The sequence below is a fragment of the Lepidochelys kempii genome, chromosome 11, assembly GCF_965140265.1.
Source record: "Lepidochelys kempii isolate rLepKem1 chromosome 11, rLepKem1.hap2, whole genome shotgun sequence".
NCBI lineage: Eukaryota > Metazoa > Chordata > Testudines > Cheloniidae > Lepidochelys > Lepidochelys kempii.
Genome location: NC_133266.1, coordinates 45,584,572 through 45,598,311, shown reverse-complemented (window position 1 = coordinate 45,598,311; position 13,740 = coordinate 45,584,572). Strand labels below are relative to the sequence as shown.

General features: G+C 41.9%; 1 protein-coding gene across 8 annotated transcripts in view; it reads left to right on the top strand.

The window, feature by feature from the left end:
• The window catches only part of ZNF385B (zinc finger protein 385B), a 305,022-nt gene that overhangs the window by 268,018 nt on the left and 23,264 nt on the right, over positions 1-13,740 (top strand). For all 8 annotated transcript variants that reach the window (XM_073306049.1, XM_073306053.1, XM_073306046.1 and 5 more), the window contains one exon: positions 2,475-2,637. In XM_073306049.1, coding sequence (XP_073162150.1) covers positions 2,475-2,637 — 163 coding nt within the window. The remainder of the gene's footprint in view (positions 1-2,474; positions 2,638-13,740) is intronic.

The following is a 13,740-nucleotide window of genomic DNA, read 5'->3' as shown; positions in this document are numbered from 1 at the left end:
TTTGGCCTCAGGCAGCACATGCTCTTGTCACCAGAACATGTATGCATTGAGCATAATTGTAGTTAAAATATTTAAGGGGACACCATCAACTTGAAAATCATATTTGAATCTGAAAATTTGGTGGTGGTTTCCCCCCAGCTAGCCCTAAAGACCCTTTCTAAACCTAAATAGGGGAGTAGAAAAACCCTTTGAAAATTAAGATTTTTTTTTAAATCAGTATATACTATTTAAAGGGTGCTTTATCAGAAAGCTGAATTTTTGAAATTAGTTTCAAAAAATTCAAGTTAAGTGTCCCTTTAAATACTGTATGTAAAGTAGTGATTATGCTGTACAGTTAGCTGTTGCTCTATAATCTTTGCATTGTGTTTTATTATATGTTAATACTGCAGATGTTTTGAAGTCTAGAGTAGTTGCATCACAACTAATTGTTAGACTCTGTACTGTAAATATTGTACCCACTATTTTAATATTAGGTTGTTAGTTTTTTGGAAAGGTTTGCAGGCTACAGTTAGCCTCGTATTTCTTATTGCTGAACACTTGCTTAGCAAAACTTTTTCAGAAGTATACAGTCTGGTAGAACATGCAGTCTATTCTGTTCCTTTAGAGCAGAAAGCATTTACTTTTATTTTACAGTACATGTGCTCACCTATGAAGCTGCAATATACACCAGTATAAGTACTTCATCTCACCTAAGTGGCTATTTTAGCTGCATGCTTTAGTGATTTTAATGGTGTCAATAATTTTCATGAAGACTTTAGTGAACACAGATTTGTGTGCGTTCTCTTGTCTGTTTCACTTGTTCCTACTGTTTGCTTACATTCCACCTTCATGGTAAGGCTCTGTGATTACATGCTGTGCCAATGGTGACTGTACTGTGGTGCCTAGTTACATTGAGCCCTCGTACAATTGCCCTCTTTATAGCAACGCTGCTTTATAACACCTAAAGTGTTCGGATCCCAAAGTCAATATTCATAAAGCATGTGTCGTTTGTTTCATGGTTTCCTTCATTTAACATAGTGAGCAAAATGCAGTAGTCCTAATCCAATGATAGAGAGATGTGTTAACAATGTACATTTGCATGAAAACAGTAAATGTTTCTTGTGCTGATATTTACATGTGGGGCACTGAGATGTGGTCATCTCTGTGTCAGTATGGAAAACATGATTGCTCCCAACGTTTTAGTTTGAATTAAATCACAATATTAACTTAAATAGTTAATATGTGTCCTTCAATAGTGGCACCTATTTAACAGAAGTTTCAAATCTTTAAAAGGATGATATTTACAAATAGATACTCTCATTAGTAATGCAAAGCTATTGCTAAAATACTATTTAAATGTATGTTAAAACAGCTTATGGATTGTGTATAAATATAAGATATTTCAGCAATTTTCTATTCTATAAAGGCTGTTAATGAAATTAGTGTTTTGGAAGTCAGCTTTGTGTTTAAAAAACCATAGCTTAAAATTTTCAAACTTGGGGGTCTAAATAAGTGACCTGATTTTTATAGGTGGTTGGTATATACGATCGATGGGAGCAATGGGTGCTCAGAACCTCTGAAAATCAGTACACTTATGCAGGTGCCTAACTTTAGGCATGAAACTTTGAAAACTTTGCCCTTAGTTTCTATGAATAACTTTGTGACAAAAGTCTAACGTACACCAAATGTTATTTTACACTACTAATTTTCTACAGAACTGTGTAGTATAAATTTTATAACATTTTAGAAAAGAAGCTAATAAGAAGTACAACCTTTTCCAGGGTGTCCTGTCCTTCATATTCCAACATTTTAAGGCTTTGGAAAGAGCTCTACAAGACTACTGATAAAATATAACATAACTTGGTAACCATTTTATGCATTTCGTATGTTTCATTTGGGGCTATTAAAGTTTATAGCTTATATGTTTCTTTTTTTTTCATCCCTTCCCCCTTGATCTAATAGTGAAGTCATAATCTTATTAATGCCCATTTCAATTGCTATTAGTGTAATGATGCAAATACTTTATAACTCTTGTACTAGGTCAAGGAGGAGAAAAACGGATTATTTAATCCTGTTACAGCATAGAGTACATCTTTCTAACGATAAGCAATAAAGATTAGGGAACAGCACATGAAAATTAAATAGAAGTTTTCGAAATTGGATGTGTTTACATTTACATAGAGGTTTAAATCTTTCATGGGTATGACAGTAAGGAATTTGATAAGCAGCTGTCAATTCTAATATACACTTGAAACCTCATGTTCCAAGGTGCTGAAAATACATACTCTTCATTAAAATCTCCGTCAAAATGCAAGTCTTCCCCTCTGAATACATAAAATACATTAACCTTTGGAAAGTAATTAACAAGGTGCTACTAAAGTTTGTCAGGTGGAATAATATGGTGCCTATTATTGAAAGTATCATTTTTTCTATATTATCATCCATTGTGTTATATGGAAGTACAAAAAATGAGCCTGATTTGTTCTCCTTTGTAGAGCCAGGCCGAGGCCCACTACAAAGGAAGTAAACATGCCAAGAAGGTCAAAGCACTAGAGGCAACGAAAAATAAACCAAAAGCTGGTTCTTCCAAGGACAGCGCAAAGGCTAACACAAGCTGCTCCACCACGCCAGTCACAGCCAACATCTCTGACAAATCAGGTCAATGACAATTTTTGTTCTCTACATTCTTTTGCTTTCCTTTTTTGTGTTTGTGTGAGAGTCTGACTGAGTGTTAGTGGTCTGTGACTTGTTTTTGTAAACTGCTAATATGCTTTGCTATACAGGAATGACTGTATTTGATATTCAGTACCAAAACATCTGTAACACACATGAAACATTCCCTATATCACAGTACTAAGGCTTAATTTCAAATAACGTTTATAAGATTCTCGTGTGGAATTTATATTTACAAAATATGGAACATGTTGTACTAATGCCATCTAAACTTGTGATTGTGAATTGATTAGAATTGCTCCATTCAGCTTCCATTGAAGTTATTGTGTGTATCTTGAGGGCAAAAGTTGTCTCCAGGAAACTCCCTTTCTCAAAAAGGGGAGGCCTGCTCAAACCAAATGAGGATAGTTATGGCTATGAAAATCTCCTTCAACAAATACACGGGAGCCTTGTAGCATAGATTTTTTTTTAATGGCTTCCACAACCTCATGTAAGCTTCCACGTTATTTGTTCTTCTGTTCCTTCTGGTAATCTCAGAAATATTGTTAACCCTAGTGTGTGTGAGTTATTGTTTCAGTTTTGCTCTGTTCCCTCTGTGATATGTTGCTGAATAAAGCAGAAATGTTTCCTGAACTTTCTGGCACAGTGTGAAATACTACTATAATCCTTATCCAGTAGAAAGCAGCCACTTTTGGTTTCCCAGGCTATGAAATGAAATAGACTCTGAGAGGTTTGCTGCTTCCTTCATGACCACTGTTTATCACCCTTTTCCCAGGAGCTGAGCTTTGACACAAATGCCAAAAGGAGAATGACATTAGAAAATGTTTTAATGTGGAAGTGACTAATTCCCATGCTAATGGCCATTTAGGGCTCAATCCTGCACTCTTTACGCAGGCAAAACTCTCATGGATTGGGCCTTTAGCCTAAAAAGGTTGAGGTTCCGTTTGGTTTACCTAATCCACCTACATTTTAGTTTTGTGTGAAACAATATAAACCCAGGTAGCACCTTCCAATAAATAAAACCAAGATTTTATAAAACAATAAAAGAGATGGCAGACACACAGTAATGGTCAATAGAACTAAAATAAGAGAAGAGTGAGTGAGAGAATCGAGAGGCATCTTCAGGACATGTTCTAAAATTAGACAATGAAAGAGAGAATTTAATTGTGAAAGGTATGTGAAAATGCTAAGATATTTTTAAAGAACTCTAACTTTGTGGATCTTGCAATGGAAAATATCTCATATTATCTCCTTGAATGTAAACTAAAAAACAAACAAACCCCTAAAACTGAATCTACTGTTTAGCTTGAAAATTTCAAGTGAAAATAGCCTGTCACTCCATTTCTACTGCCACTTGTCCGGGTTCTACTGTCACACATGTTTCACTGTAGAAGCCTGTGGTTGCAACTTTATTAAACTTGAAGCAAATCTGGGGTTACCCAGCAAATTTTAATCCCAGCAATGACAATTAAATCAAAGAGTAGACTCCCCTGTAGGCCAAAACAAGGGTCCAAATAATGGGAGTTGGAATCTCCTTCATTATACCACAAGACCAGTCCTTCTGCTGGCAGATGGGGCCCACCAGTAGAGAGATGTTTTGTGTAGTGCTTGAGCCAGACCACAAGCCTGTCTCAGGCATACTTGCCTCATGCCATTTGCCTTTACCCTACTTGTTCTCTAATCCATGCCTAGTTTTAGAAAGGGGTTAAAACAACCTAATGCCACTAGAAGGGACTCCAGCCCACAAAGTTGCTACCGTATCATTATTTATTTGTTAACGTGAACTAAAAAAAATATCCCAGATATCTTTTAGCTTCACATTAGTGCAGGTGTTTCGAGCACTCAAAATAAATCACAATGGCAGATCAGTGAACTGCTGCCTTACCAGCTAAGAACAAATGGGCCCAAAAGGTGCAGGTCCCTATGGAGGAGACAGAGTCATAACTCCCTGACCTTGCTTTGCTGAACTTGGCAACTAAGATCCTAGTGGGGAGCTGGGAATCTGTTTGAAGCAGTGGATTCTACAAGTGTATTTTCAATTACCATATCACCATCTAATTCCAGAGCTATTGAGTCAGAGATGGAGTACTTGTGGCACCTTAGAGACTAACCAATTTATTTGAGCATAAGCTTTCGTGAGCTACAGCTCACTTCATCGGATGCATTCAGTGGAAAATACAGTGGGGAGATTTATATACATAGAGAACATGAAACAATGAGTGTTACCATACACACTGTAATGAGAGTGATCACTTAAGGTGAGCTGTTACCAGCAGGAGAGCGGGGGGAAAAACCTTTTGTTGTGATAATCAAGGTGGGCCATTTCCAGCAGTTGACAAGAACGTCTGAGGAACAGTGGAGGGTGGAGGGGGGGAATAAATATGGGGAAATAGTTTACTTTGTGTAATGACCCATCCACTCCCAGTCTCTATTTAAGCCTAAATTAATTGTATCCAGTTTGCAAATTAATTCCAATTCAGCAGTCTCTCATTGGAGTCTGTTTTTGACGTTTTTTTGTTGAAGAATTGCAACTTTTAGGTCTGTAATTGAGTGACCGAAGAGATTGAAGTGTTCTCCAACTGGTTTTTGAATGTTATAATTCTTGATGTCTGATTTGTGTCCATTTGTTCTTTTACGTAGAGACTGTCCAGTTTGACCAATGTACATAGCAGAGGGGCATTGAAACAACTCTGACATCATAATCAAAAAGGCTGACAAAGGAGGTGCTGTCGTCATCATGAATAGGTTGGAATATGAACAAAGAGGCTGCTAGGCAACTCTCCAACACCACTTTCTACAAGCCATTAGCCTCTGATCCCACTGAGAATTACCAAAAGAAACTACACCATTTGCTCAAAAAACTCCCTGAAAAAGCACAAGAACAAATCTGCACAGACACACCCCTGGAACCCCGACCTGGGGTATTCTATCTGCTACCCAAGATCCATAAACGTGGAAATCCTGGACGCCCCATCCTCTCAGGCATTGGCATCCTGACAGCAGGATTGTCTGGCTATGTAGACTCCCTCCTGAGGCCCTACGCTACCAGCACTCCCAGCTATCTTCGAGACACCACTGACTTCCTGAGGAAACTACAATCCATCGGTGATCTTCCTGAAAACACAATCTTGGCCACTATGGATGTAGAAGCCCTCTACACCAACATTCCACACAAAGATGGACTACAAGCCGTCAGGAACAGTATCCCCGATAATGTCATGGCAAACCTGGTGGCTGAACTTTGTGACTTTGTCCTCACCCATAACTGTTTCACATTTGGGGACAATGTATACCTTCAAATCAGCGGCACTGCTATGGGTACCGGCATGGCCCCACAGTATGCCAACATTTTTATGGCTGACTTCGAACGACGCTTCCTCAGCTCTCGTCCCCTAATGTCCCTACTCTACTTGCGCTACATTGATGACATCTTCATCATCTGGACCCATGGAAAAGAAGCCCTTGAGGAATTCCACCATGATTTCAACAATTTCCATCCCACCATCAACCTCAGCCTGGACCAGTCCACACAGGAGATCCACTTCCTGGACACTATGGTGCTAATAAGCGATGGTCACATAAACACCGCCCTATACCGGAAACCTACTGACCGCTATTCCTACCTACATGCCTCCAGCTTTTATCCAGACCACACTACACGATCCATTATCTACAGCCAAGCTCTACGATACAATCGCATTTGCTCCAACCCCTCAGACAGAGACAAACACTACAAGATCTCTATCAAGCATTCTTACAACTACAATACCCACCTGCTGAAGTGAAGAAACAGATTGACAGAGCCAGAAGAGTACCCAGAAGTCACCTCCTACAGGACAGGCCCAACAAAGAAAATAACAGAACGCCACTAGCCATCACCTTCAGCCCCCAACTAGAACCTCTCCAGCGCATCATCAAGGATCTACAACCTATCCTGAAGGACGACCCATCACTCTCACAGATCTTGGGAGACAGGCCAGTCCTTGCTTACAGACAGCCCCCCAACCTGAAGCAAATACTCACCAGCAACCACACAACAGAACCACTAACCCAAGAACCTATCCTTGCAACAAAGCCTTTTGCCAACTGTGTCCACATATCTATTCAGGGGACACCATCATAGGGCCTAATCACATCAGCCACACTATCAGAGGCTCGTTCACCTGCACATCTACCAATGTGATATATGTTATCATGTGCCAGCAGTGCCCCTCTGCCATGTACATTGGTCAGACTGGACAGTCTCTACGTAAAAGAATAAATGGACATGTCATAAATATAAAGGGAAGGGTAAACCCCTTTGAAATCCCTCCTGGCCAGGGGAAAGCTCCTCTCACCTGTAAAGGGTTAAGAAGCTAAAGGTAACCTCACAGGCACCTGACCAAAATGACCAATGAGGAGACAAGATACTTTCAAAAGCTGGGAGAAGGGAGAGAAACAAAGGGTCTGTGTGTCTGTCTATAGTCTGTCTTTGTCGGGGATAGACCAGGAATGGAGTCTTAGAACTTTTAGTAAGTAATCTAGCTAGGTATGTGTTAGATTATGATTTCTTTAAATGGCTGAGAAAAGAATTGTGCTGAATAGAGTAACTATTTCTGTCTGTGTATCTTTTTTTGTAACTTAAGGTTTTGCCTAGAGGGGTTCTCTATGTTTTTGAATCTAATTACCCTGTAAGATATCTACCATCCTGATTTTACAGGGGGGATTTCTTTATTTCTATTTACTTCTATTTTTTATTAAAAGTCTTCTTGTAAGAAAACTGAATGCTTTTTCATTGTTCTCAGATCCAAGGGTTTGGGTCTGTGGTCACCTATGCAAATTGGTGAGGCTTTTTATCCAACATTTCCCAGGAAAGGGGGGGTGCAAGTGTTGGGAGGATTGTTCATTGTTCTTAAGATCCAAGGGTCTGGGTCTGTAGTCACCTAGGCAAATTGGTGAGGCTTTTTACCAAACCTTGTCCAGGAAGTGGGGTGCAAGGAAGTATTTGGGAAGTATTTTGGGGAGAAAGACGCATCCAAACAGCTCTTTCCCAGTAACCAGTATTAGTTTGGTGGTGGTAGCGGCCAATCCAAGGACGACGGGTGGAATATTTTGTACCTTGGGGAAGTTTTGACCTAAGCTGGTAAAGATAAGCTTAGGAGGTTTTTTCATGCAGGTCCCCACATCTGTACCCTAGAGTTCAGAGTGGGGGAGGAACCTTGACAGGACACAAATCAGACATTAAGAATTATAACATTCAAAAACCAATTGGAGAACATTTCAATCTCTTTCGTCACTCGATTACAGACCTAAAAGTTGCAATTCTTCAACAAAAAAACTTCAAAAACAGACTCCAATGAGAGACTGCTGAATTGGAATTAATTTGCAAACTGGATACAATTAACTTAGGCTTGAATAGAGACTGGGAGTGGATGGGTCATTACACAAAGTAAACTATTTCCCCATGTTTATTCCCCCCCTCTACCCCCCACTGTTCTTCAGACGTTCTTGTCAACTGCTGGAAATGGCCCACCTTGATTATTACTACAAAAGGTGTTTTCCCCCCGCTCTCCTGCTGGTAATAGCTCACCTTAAGTGATCACTCTCGTTACAGTAAAAAGAAAAGGAGTACTTGTGGCACCTTAGAGACTAACCAATTTATTTGAGCATAAGCTTTCGTGAGCTACAGCTCACTTCATCGGATGCATAAAGTGGAAAATACAGTGAGGAGATTTATATACACACAGACCATGCAAAAATGGATGTTTACCAGACACATTGTAAGGAGAGTGATCACTTAAGATGAGCTATTACCAGCAGGAGAGTGGGGTGGGGGGAAAGAAAACCTTTTGAGGTGATAATCAAGGTGGGCCATTTCCTGGAAATGTATTATGGAATTATTAAATGTATTATTCCAGGAAATGGCCCACCTTGATTATCACTTCAAAAGGTTTTCTGCCCTGCCCCCCGCCCCCCGCACTCTCCTGCTGGTAATAGCTCATCTTAAGTGATCACTCTTCTTACAATGTGTTTGGTAAACATCCATTTTTGCATGGTCTGTGTGTATATAAATCTCCTCACTGTATTTTCCACTTCATGCATCCGATGAAGTGAGCTGTAGCTCACGAAAGCTTATGCTCAAATAAATTGGTTAGTCTCTAAGGTGCCACAAGTACTCCTTTTCTTTTTGCGAATACAGACTAACACGGCTGCTACTCTGAAATGAGTCAGAGATGGAGTGGGAAAATGCAAGGGAAGTTTTATTAGATTACTGTCTAAAAAACCAGATAATGCTATATATTAGATGTGATTTTGTAAAACTGTAGTTGAAAAAATATATATGTAAGAGTGGGTTTTACCTTATTGTATGTTTGCTGCAACAGAAAGAATCATTTACATTGCCTTTGAGAATTTGGAGAATGATAGATTTTTTTTCTTTACTCTTAATATTTCAGCATATCTTTCTGCCTCTGAGGGATGGGTTCTTTTTAATATCTGTATTATGGGTAAATTTATTTTAGTTGGTCTTAAAGATTTCTATTGTGGGACGCTTAGCTTGCATCTGTATTTTTGTTTTTCTTTAACTGTGTTTCTCTTGTTTTGTGAATCTTTAAGTTCTCTTTGCTCATCTTTGGTTCTCTGTCCTTTTTTGGACCCAAACTTTTTTTGTAATTTTTCTACCATTGCTGTATCAGTGCAGTTCTGCTTGTGGTAACATAGCATGGATGGGGAATGTTTATGTAGGCTGACCACTGGCTTTTACCACTGTCATCTACATGTGCTCTGAACAGGGTAAGAAACTTTGGTAGTAGGTTGCCAATGACCTGTTTACATTAGTGCTTATGTGATGGTCACCATCTTGGCCTACACAATGGGGATTGAACCGGGGACATCCAGAGCTGAAAGAGCTAGCTTGAGCTAAAGAGCCAAACACTCTCGCTAGGAAGACTCTCAAGCGCCATGCATCAGGCATTGGGAAGGACATGAAGCACTCACTCGCCAGTAGGTTATGCTTGTGATGGTGTGACCACAACCATAGGAGAAATTTTAGTGTATGTGTCTGTCTCTCTCTCTCTCTCTCTCTCTCTCTCTCAAAGGCCAAAGCCAAATTCACCCAAGTCCTTATTGTTCAAACATTTTGAACGGTCTTCAGGAGAACTTGGTTACTGCAGGTAAATATGATTTCTGGCAGATGTAAGGGGCTGAATTTGGACCTTGAGAATGATGCTACTTTTTGAATCTATTGCTGTGAGAAGCAACAATCTCCTCTTGTGGTGTTAATAGGATAGTGTGACTCAGAAATAAGCTACTGTATTCACTGTTCATTAACCACCATATTAAAAGACAATATTATGCCTCAGTGAAGCTTCTTTGGCTTTGTGTAGCCAGAATACAAGAACAGTGGTTATTGGCAGATTATATTCCACAGGTTTGGAGTTCTAGCTGAATCATACTTTGGTGTGGTACTTACTTTTGAGCCTCCAACTCTCCTCTGTTTAGGAATATCTCTGCAATATTTGTGTGTCCTTTTCTCTGACCTGTATCTTGTCCTTATTACCCTGCTTCCATTTTTCTTGATCTTTGTATGTTTAGCTGTTGAAGTGTTACTGTTAATTTTGTTGTTTTAGTCAGGGGTTCTCACAACAACTCTCACTGGTGGCCTCAGAGTGCGGCCACCGATGCTCACTGGTGGCCTCAGAGTGCGGCCACTGATGCTCACTGGTGGCCGCACTGACACTTTTTCTAAAATATTTAATTAATTTTAGGAAAAAGAATTAAATATACACATCCAAATCAGTAAAAAGAACAGGAGGACTTGTGGCACCTTCGAGACTAACAAATTTATTAGAGCACAAGCTTTCGGTGTAATTTATATTTGAAGGGTTTTTTGGCAGATTCAGTAGTAAAAATAACGCTGCCTCTCCCTTCGGGAGGGATATTTGTATATTTCTTAATATCACAGCACACTTAGTAGCTACCTGGGAGGCTAGGAAAGGTGATATTAACAAACATACAAGTATCACTTTTCACAGGTAACTAGTAACTCTGCTGTGAAAAGTGATACTTGCATGTTTGTTAATATCACTTTTCTCAGCAAGCCCCAGGACCTCTTAAGCCCTGGATGGGGGCGGGGACGAAAGGGGGAGGCAGCAGGGGCCAGAGGTAATGGTGGGGTGGATGCAGGACCAAGGGATGCAGCGGGGGCCCCAGGCAATGTGCGGGGATAGATGCGGGGCTGTGGGAGGCAGCGGGGATGGGTGATGAGTCTCACTGTTGCGTGGCCAGAGCCAGGGCCTGGTGTCTGCTGCCATAGGGCCAGGGCTCAGTGCCCGTGGCCAGAGCATGGAACTGGGGACAGGAACTGCGTGGCTGAAGCCAGGGATCGGCGCTGGGTGCTGGAGCCAGGAGTCAGCGCTCGCTGCTGTGCAGCCAGAGCCAGGGGTTGGCATCCGGGGCTAGCTCCCTCCACCATGTGGCTGGAGCCCAGGAACAGAGGTGTGGGTTGGCACCTGCTGCTGTGCAGCTGGCCATGGCATCAGTGCCAGGAGCTGGGGCTGTGCTGCCGGAGCTGAGGGTTGGCACCTGCTGCTGAGCAGCTGGAGCAGGGGATCAGGGCCGGGGGCTAGAGCCACAAGTCCAGAACTGGGGGCCAGACACCGACTGAAGCTCCACAGCTGGGGCTGGATGTCAGCACCAGCTGCCCCGCGGCCAGGCCCAGGGGTTGGAGCCCACTGCCATGTAGCTGGGGCTGGGGTCATCGGCACCTGGGGCCAGTGCCCGCCACTGCGCGGCTGGAGTCCAGGACTGGAGTTGGGAGCCCAGCACCTGCTACCATGCAGCTGGAACCACGGGCCGGAGGCTGAAGACCTGCAGCTGAAGGTTAGGTCCTTGTGGCTGGAGCTGGGGGGCCACACAGCTAGGCTACTGAAGTCCCGGTGCAGGGCAGCGCATCCAGGAGCAAAAAGGAGGAAGTGGGAGGGGCCAATGCTTTTCTCCCCCTTAGCCCCAGTTGCTGCCCAGAAGGCTGTTGTGGCCACACAAAAACCCCTGGTGGCCGCATTTGAGAAACATTCTAGATCATTAGGGTTATGAAATTAGTCGTTCACTGTATAACTTCTTGTTAATTCCCTTTTCCCCGCAAGTATTAATTTGTGGAAGAATTGATCCTTTTAAGGAACATTAGCAGGAGTTTGTGATATCATAGTTTGAGATATTATGTATGGAGAAAGGGCCACATGGCTGATAGTTTTTAATGACACTGATAAGATGGAGGGGGCACACACGGGTCCCTTGTTCAAACCTGTGGCCCTGTGAAGATGAATCTGAGTCATTTTTGTTTTTAAGGTAAGTTTCTAGCTTTTTTCCTGAAATAACCAATATAAATCAATGTCAACAAATAGTGAGGGTTGAAAGACCCAGCAACTGGATTCCACTTCTGTGGAAGGAGGCGGGGGAGGGAAGACCTAAACATTGCCCTGTTCTGCCACGCCACGTACACTTTTTATGAAAAAGCAGACCGGTAAGTGTGAGGTGTAACCCACAGAATCACCTCACTAACCCTGTCTAAAAATCATCAGCCTGGATCTGTGCTGAGTGGCTGGTGGACATGAAACAGATAAATTTGTGGAGAGAGTTGTTTTGCAGGCCTGCCCCCAAATGCTAACGCTCAACTCTCTTTGAGGTTGCCACTTCTGTGGGCTCTAACTCAGCAAGGAACTTAAATGTGTGACTACTCGTGTGTTTAACGTTAAGCAGAGGCTTAAAGACCTTGATAAATCAGAGTCTTAGACAGCTACTGAACCATGGGCTAAGCCTAATATTGCTCCAGTGATGGCTGCTGCAGGGCGTCCACTCCTTGTGCATGCTGCACCAGAGCAGCTGTGTGTGCACGGGCGATGCACTGCGTAGTACCCATAATCCCCATCATGTTCACAGCTCCAACAGCATGCACAAAGGAGAAAGAGAGGAGAAGCCTCTGCAGCCCACGTCTTTCCCTGACGGTGCCTGTTGCCCAGACTTGATGTTTGAAAAAATGGGAAGGAATCAGGGGCCCTGTTTTCCACATCGATGGGAGGATTTCTTGAACCCCATCCTGCCCCACTGTGCACATGCACCAACCACCCAGGCAAGCCAAGTCGTCTAATACAGTAGCAGTTCTAGAGAAATTCCACTTCTACTCTGTAGCCTGTGTTGAGGATTCCTTTCACTTACCTCTCCCTCTGGTAACAGTCGGACTCCACGAGGATAACTATAGGTGCAAGAGTAATTCTTTGCAGAATTGGGGCCCCCACTGTAGTTTGTAAAGTGATGAAAGTTGCTATATAGATGTAAAATATCAGCACCAGTGGAATGAATCCCCCTGAGACAGGGCAGGGGATAGCAACCAGCATGCAATACAGTGATTTTTTTTTTTTAAATATAGCTTTGAGAATGCAATAGAATACTGTATAGGAGAAACAGTCCTTTCTCCAAGTGCTCTCAAGCCAGCATAGCCTGGATACTACAGTGATGAGAGCCTTACGAATGCATACAATAATAATAATGAACCTGTTTACTTATCAAATAAAAAAGGATTCTTTCATCACACTTCTAAATGAAAACAAATATAGTTCAAAATGGAGGGACATGAAATTGGAATATCATCTTTTTTGTATTCTGAAGTCAGACAATAAATGCAAATGCTTTAAACTACATAGAAGGGTTGGAAATGGACTTCAGAATATAAAGGTAGGGTCTTTTGCTCCAATTGATCCATGAAGTGTATGATCCAGTCCCGACGGTGTCAGTGGGAGCTGTGTTTGAGGGATGATATATTTAGGCATTTCAAATTTAGTCCTAATTCAGTTCATAAGGATCTCCTGATGTGTATATACTGTCTCCTATTAGAGTATGTACCTTTTGGGATTTGATGTCTTTGGACATTTTGACTGTGAAACACTCCTCTTTGTTCAAGAAAACCACATTCTGGCCCCTGCTAATATTGATTTGTTCTGTGTCAGTGTCTGAAAGCAACCTTAAAGCCAGTTTCAGTGGCTACCTGGTGGTTTTGGTGGACTAAGGGAAATTCTGGGCAGTATAGAGCCATCAGGCCGTGGACAGCAGGAAGGC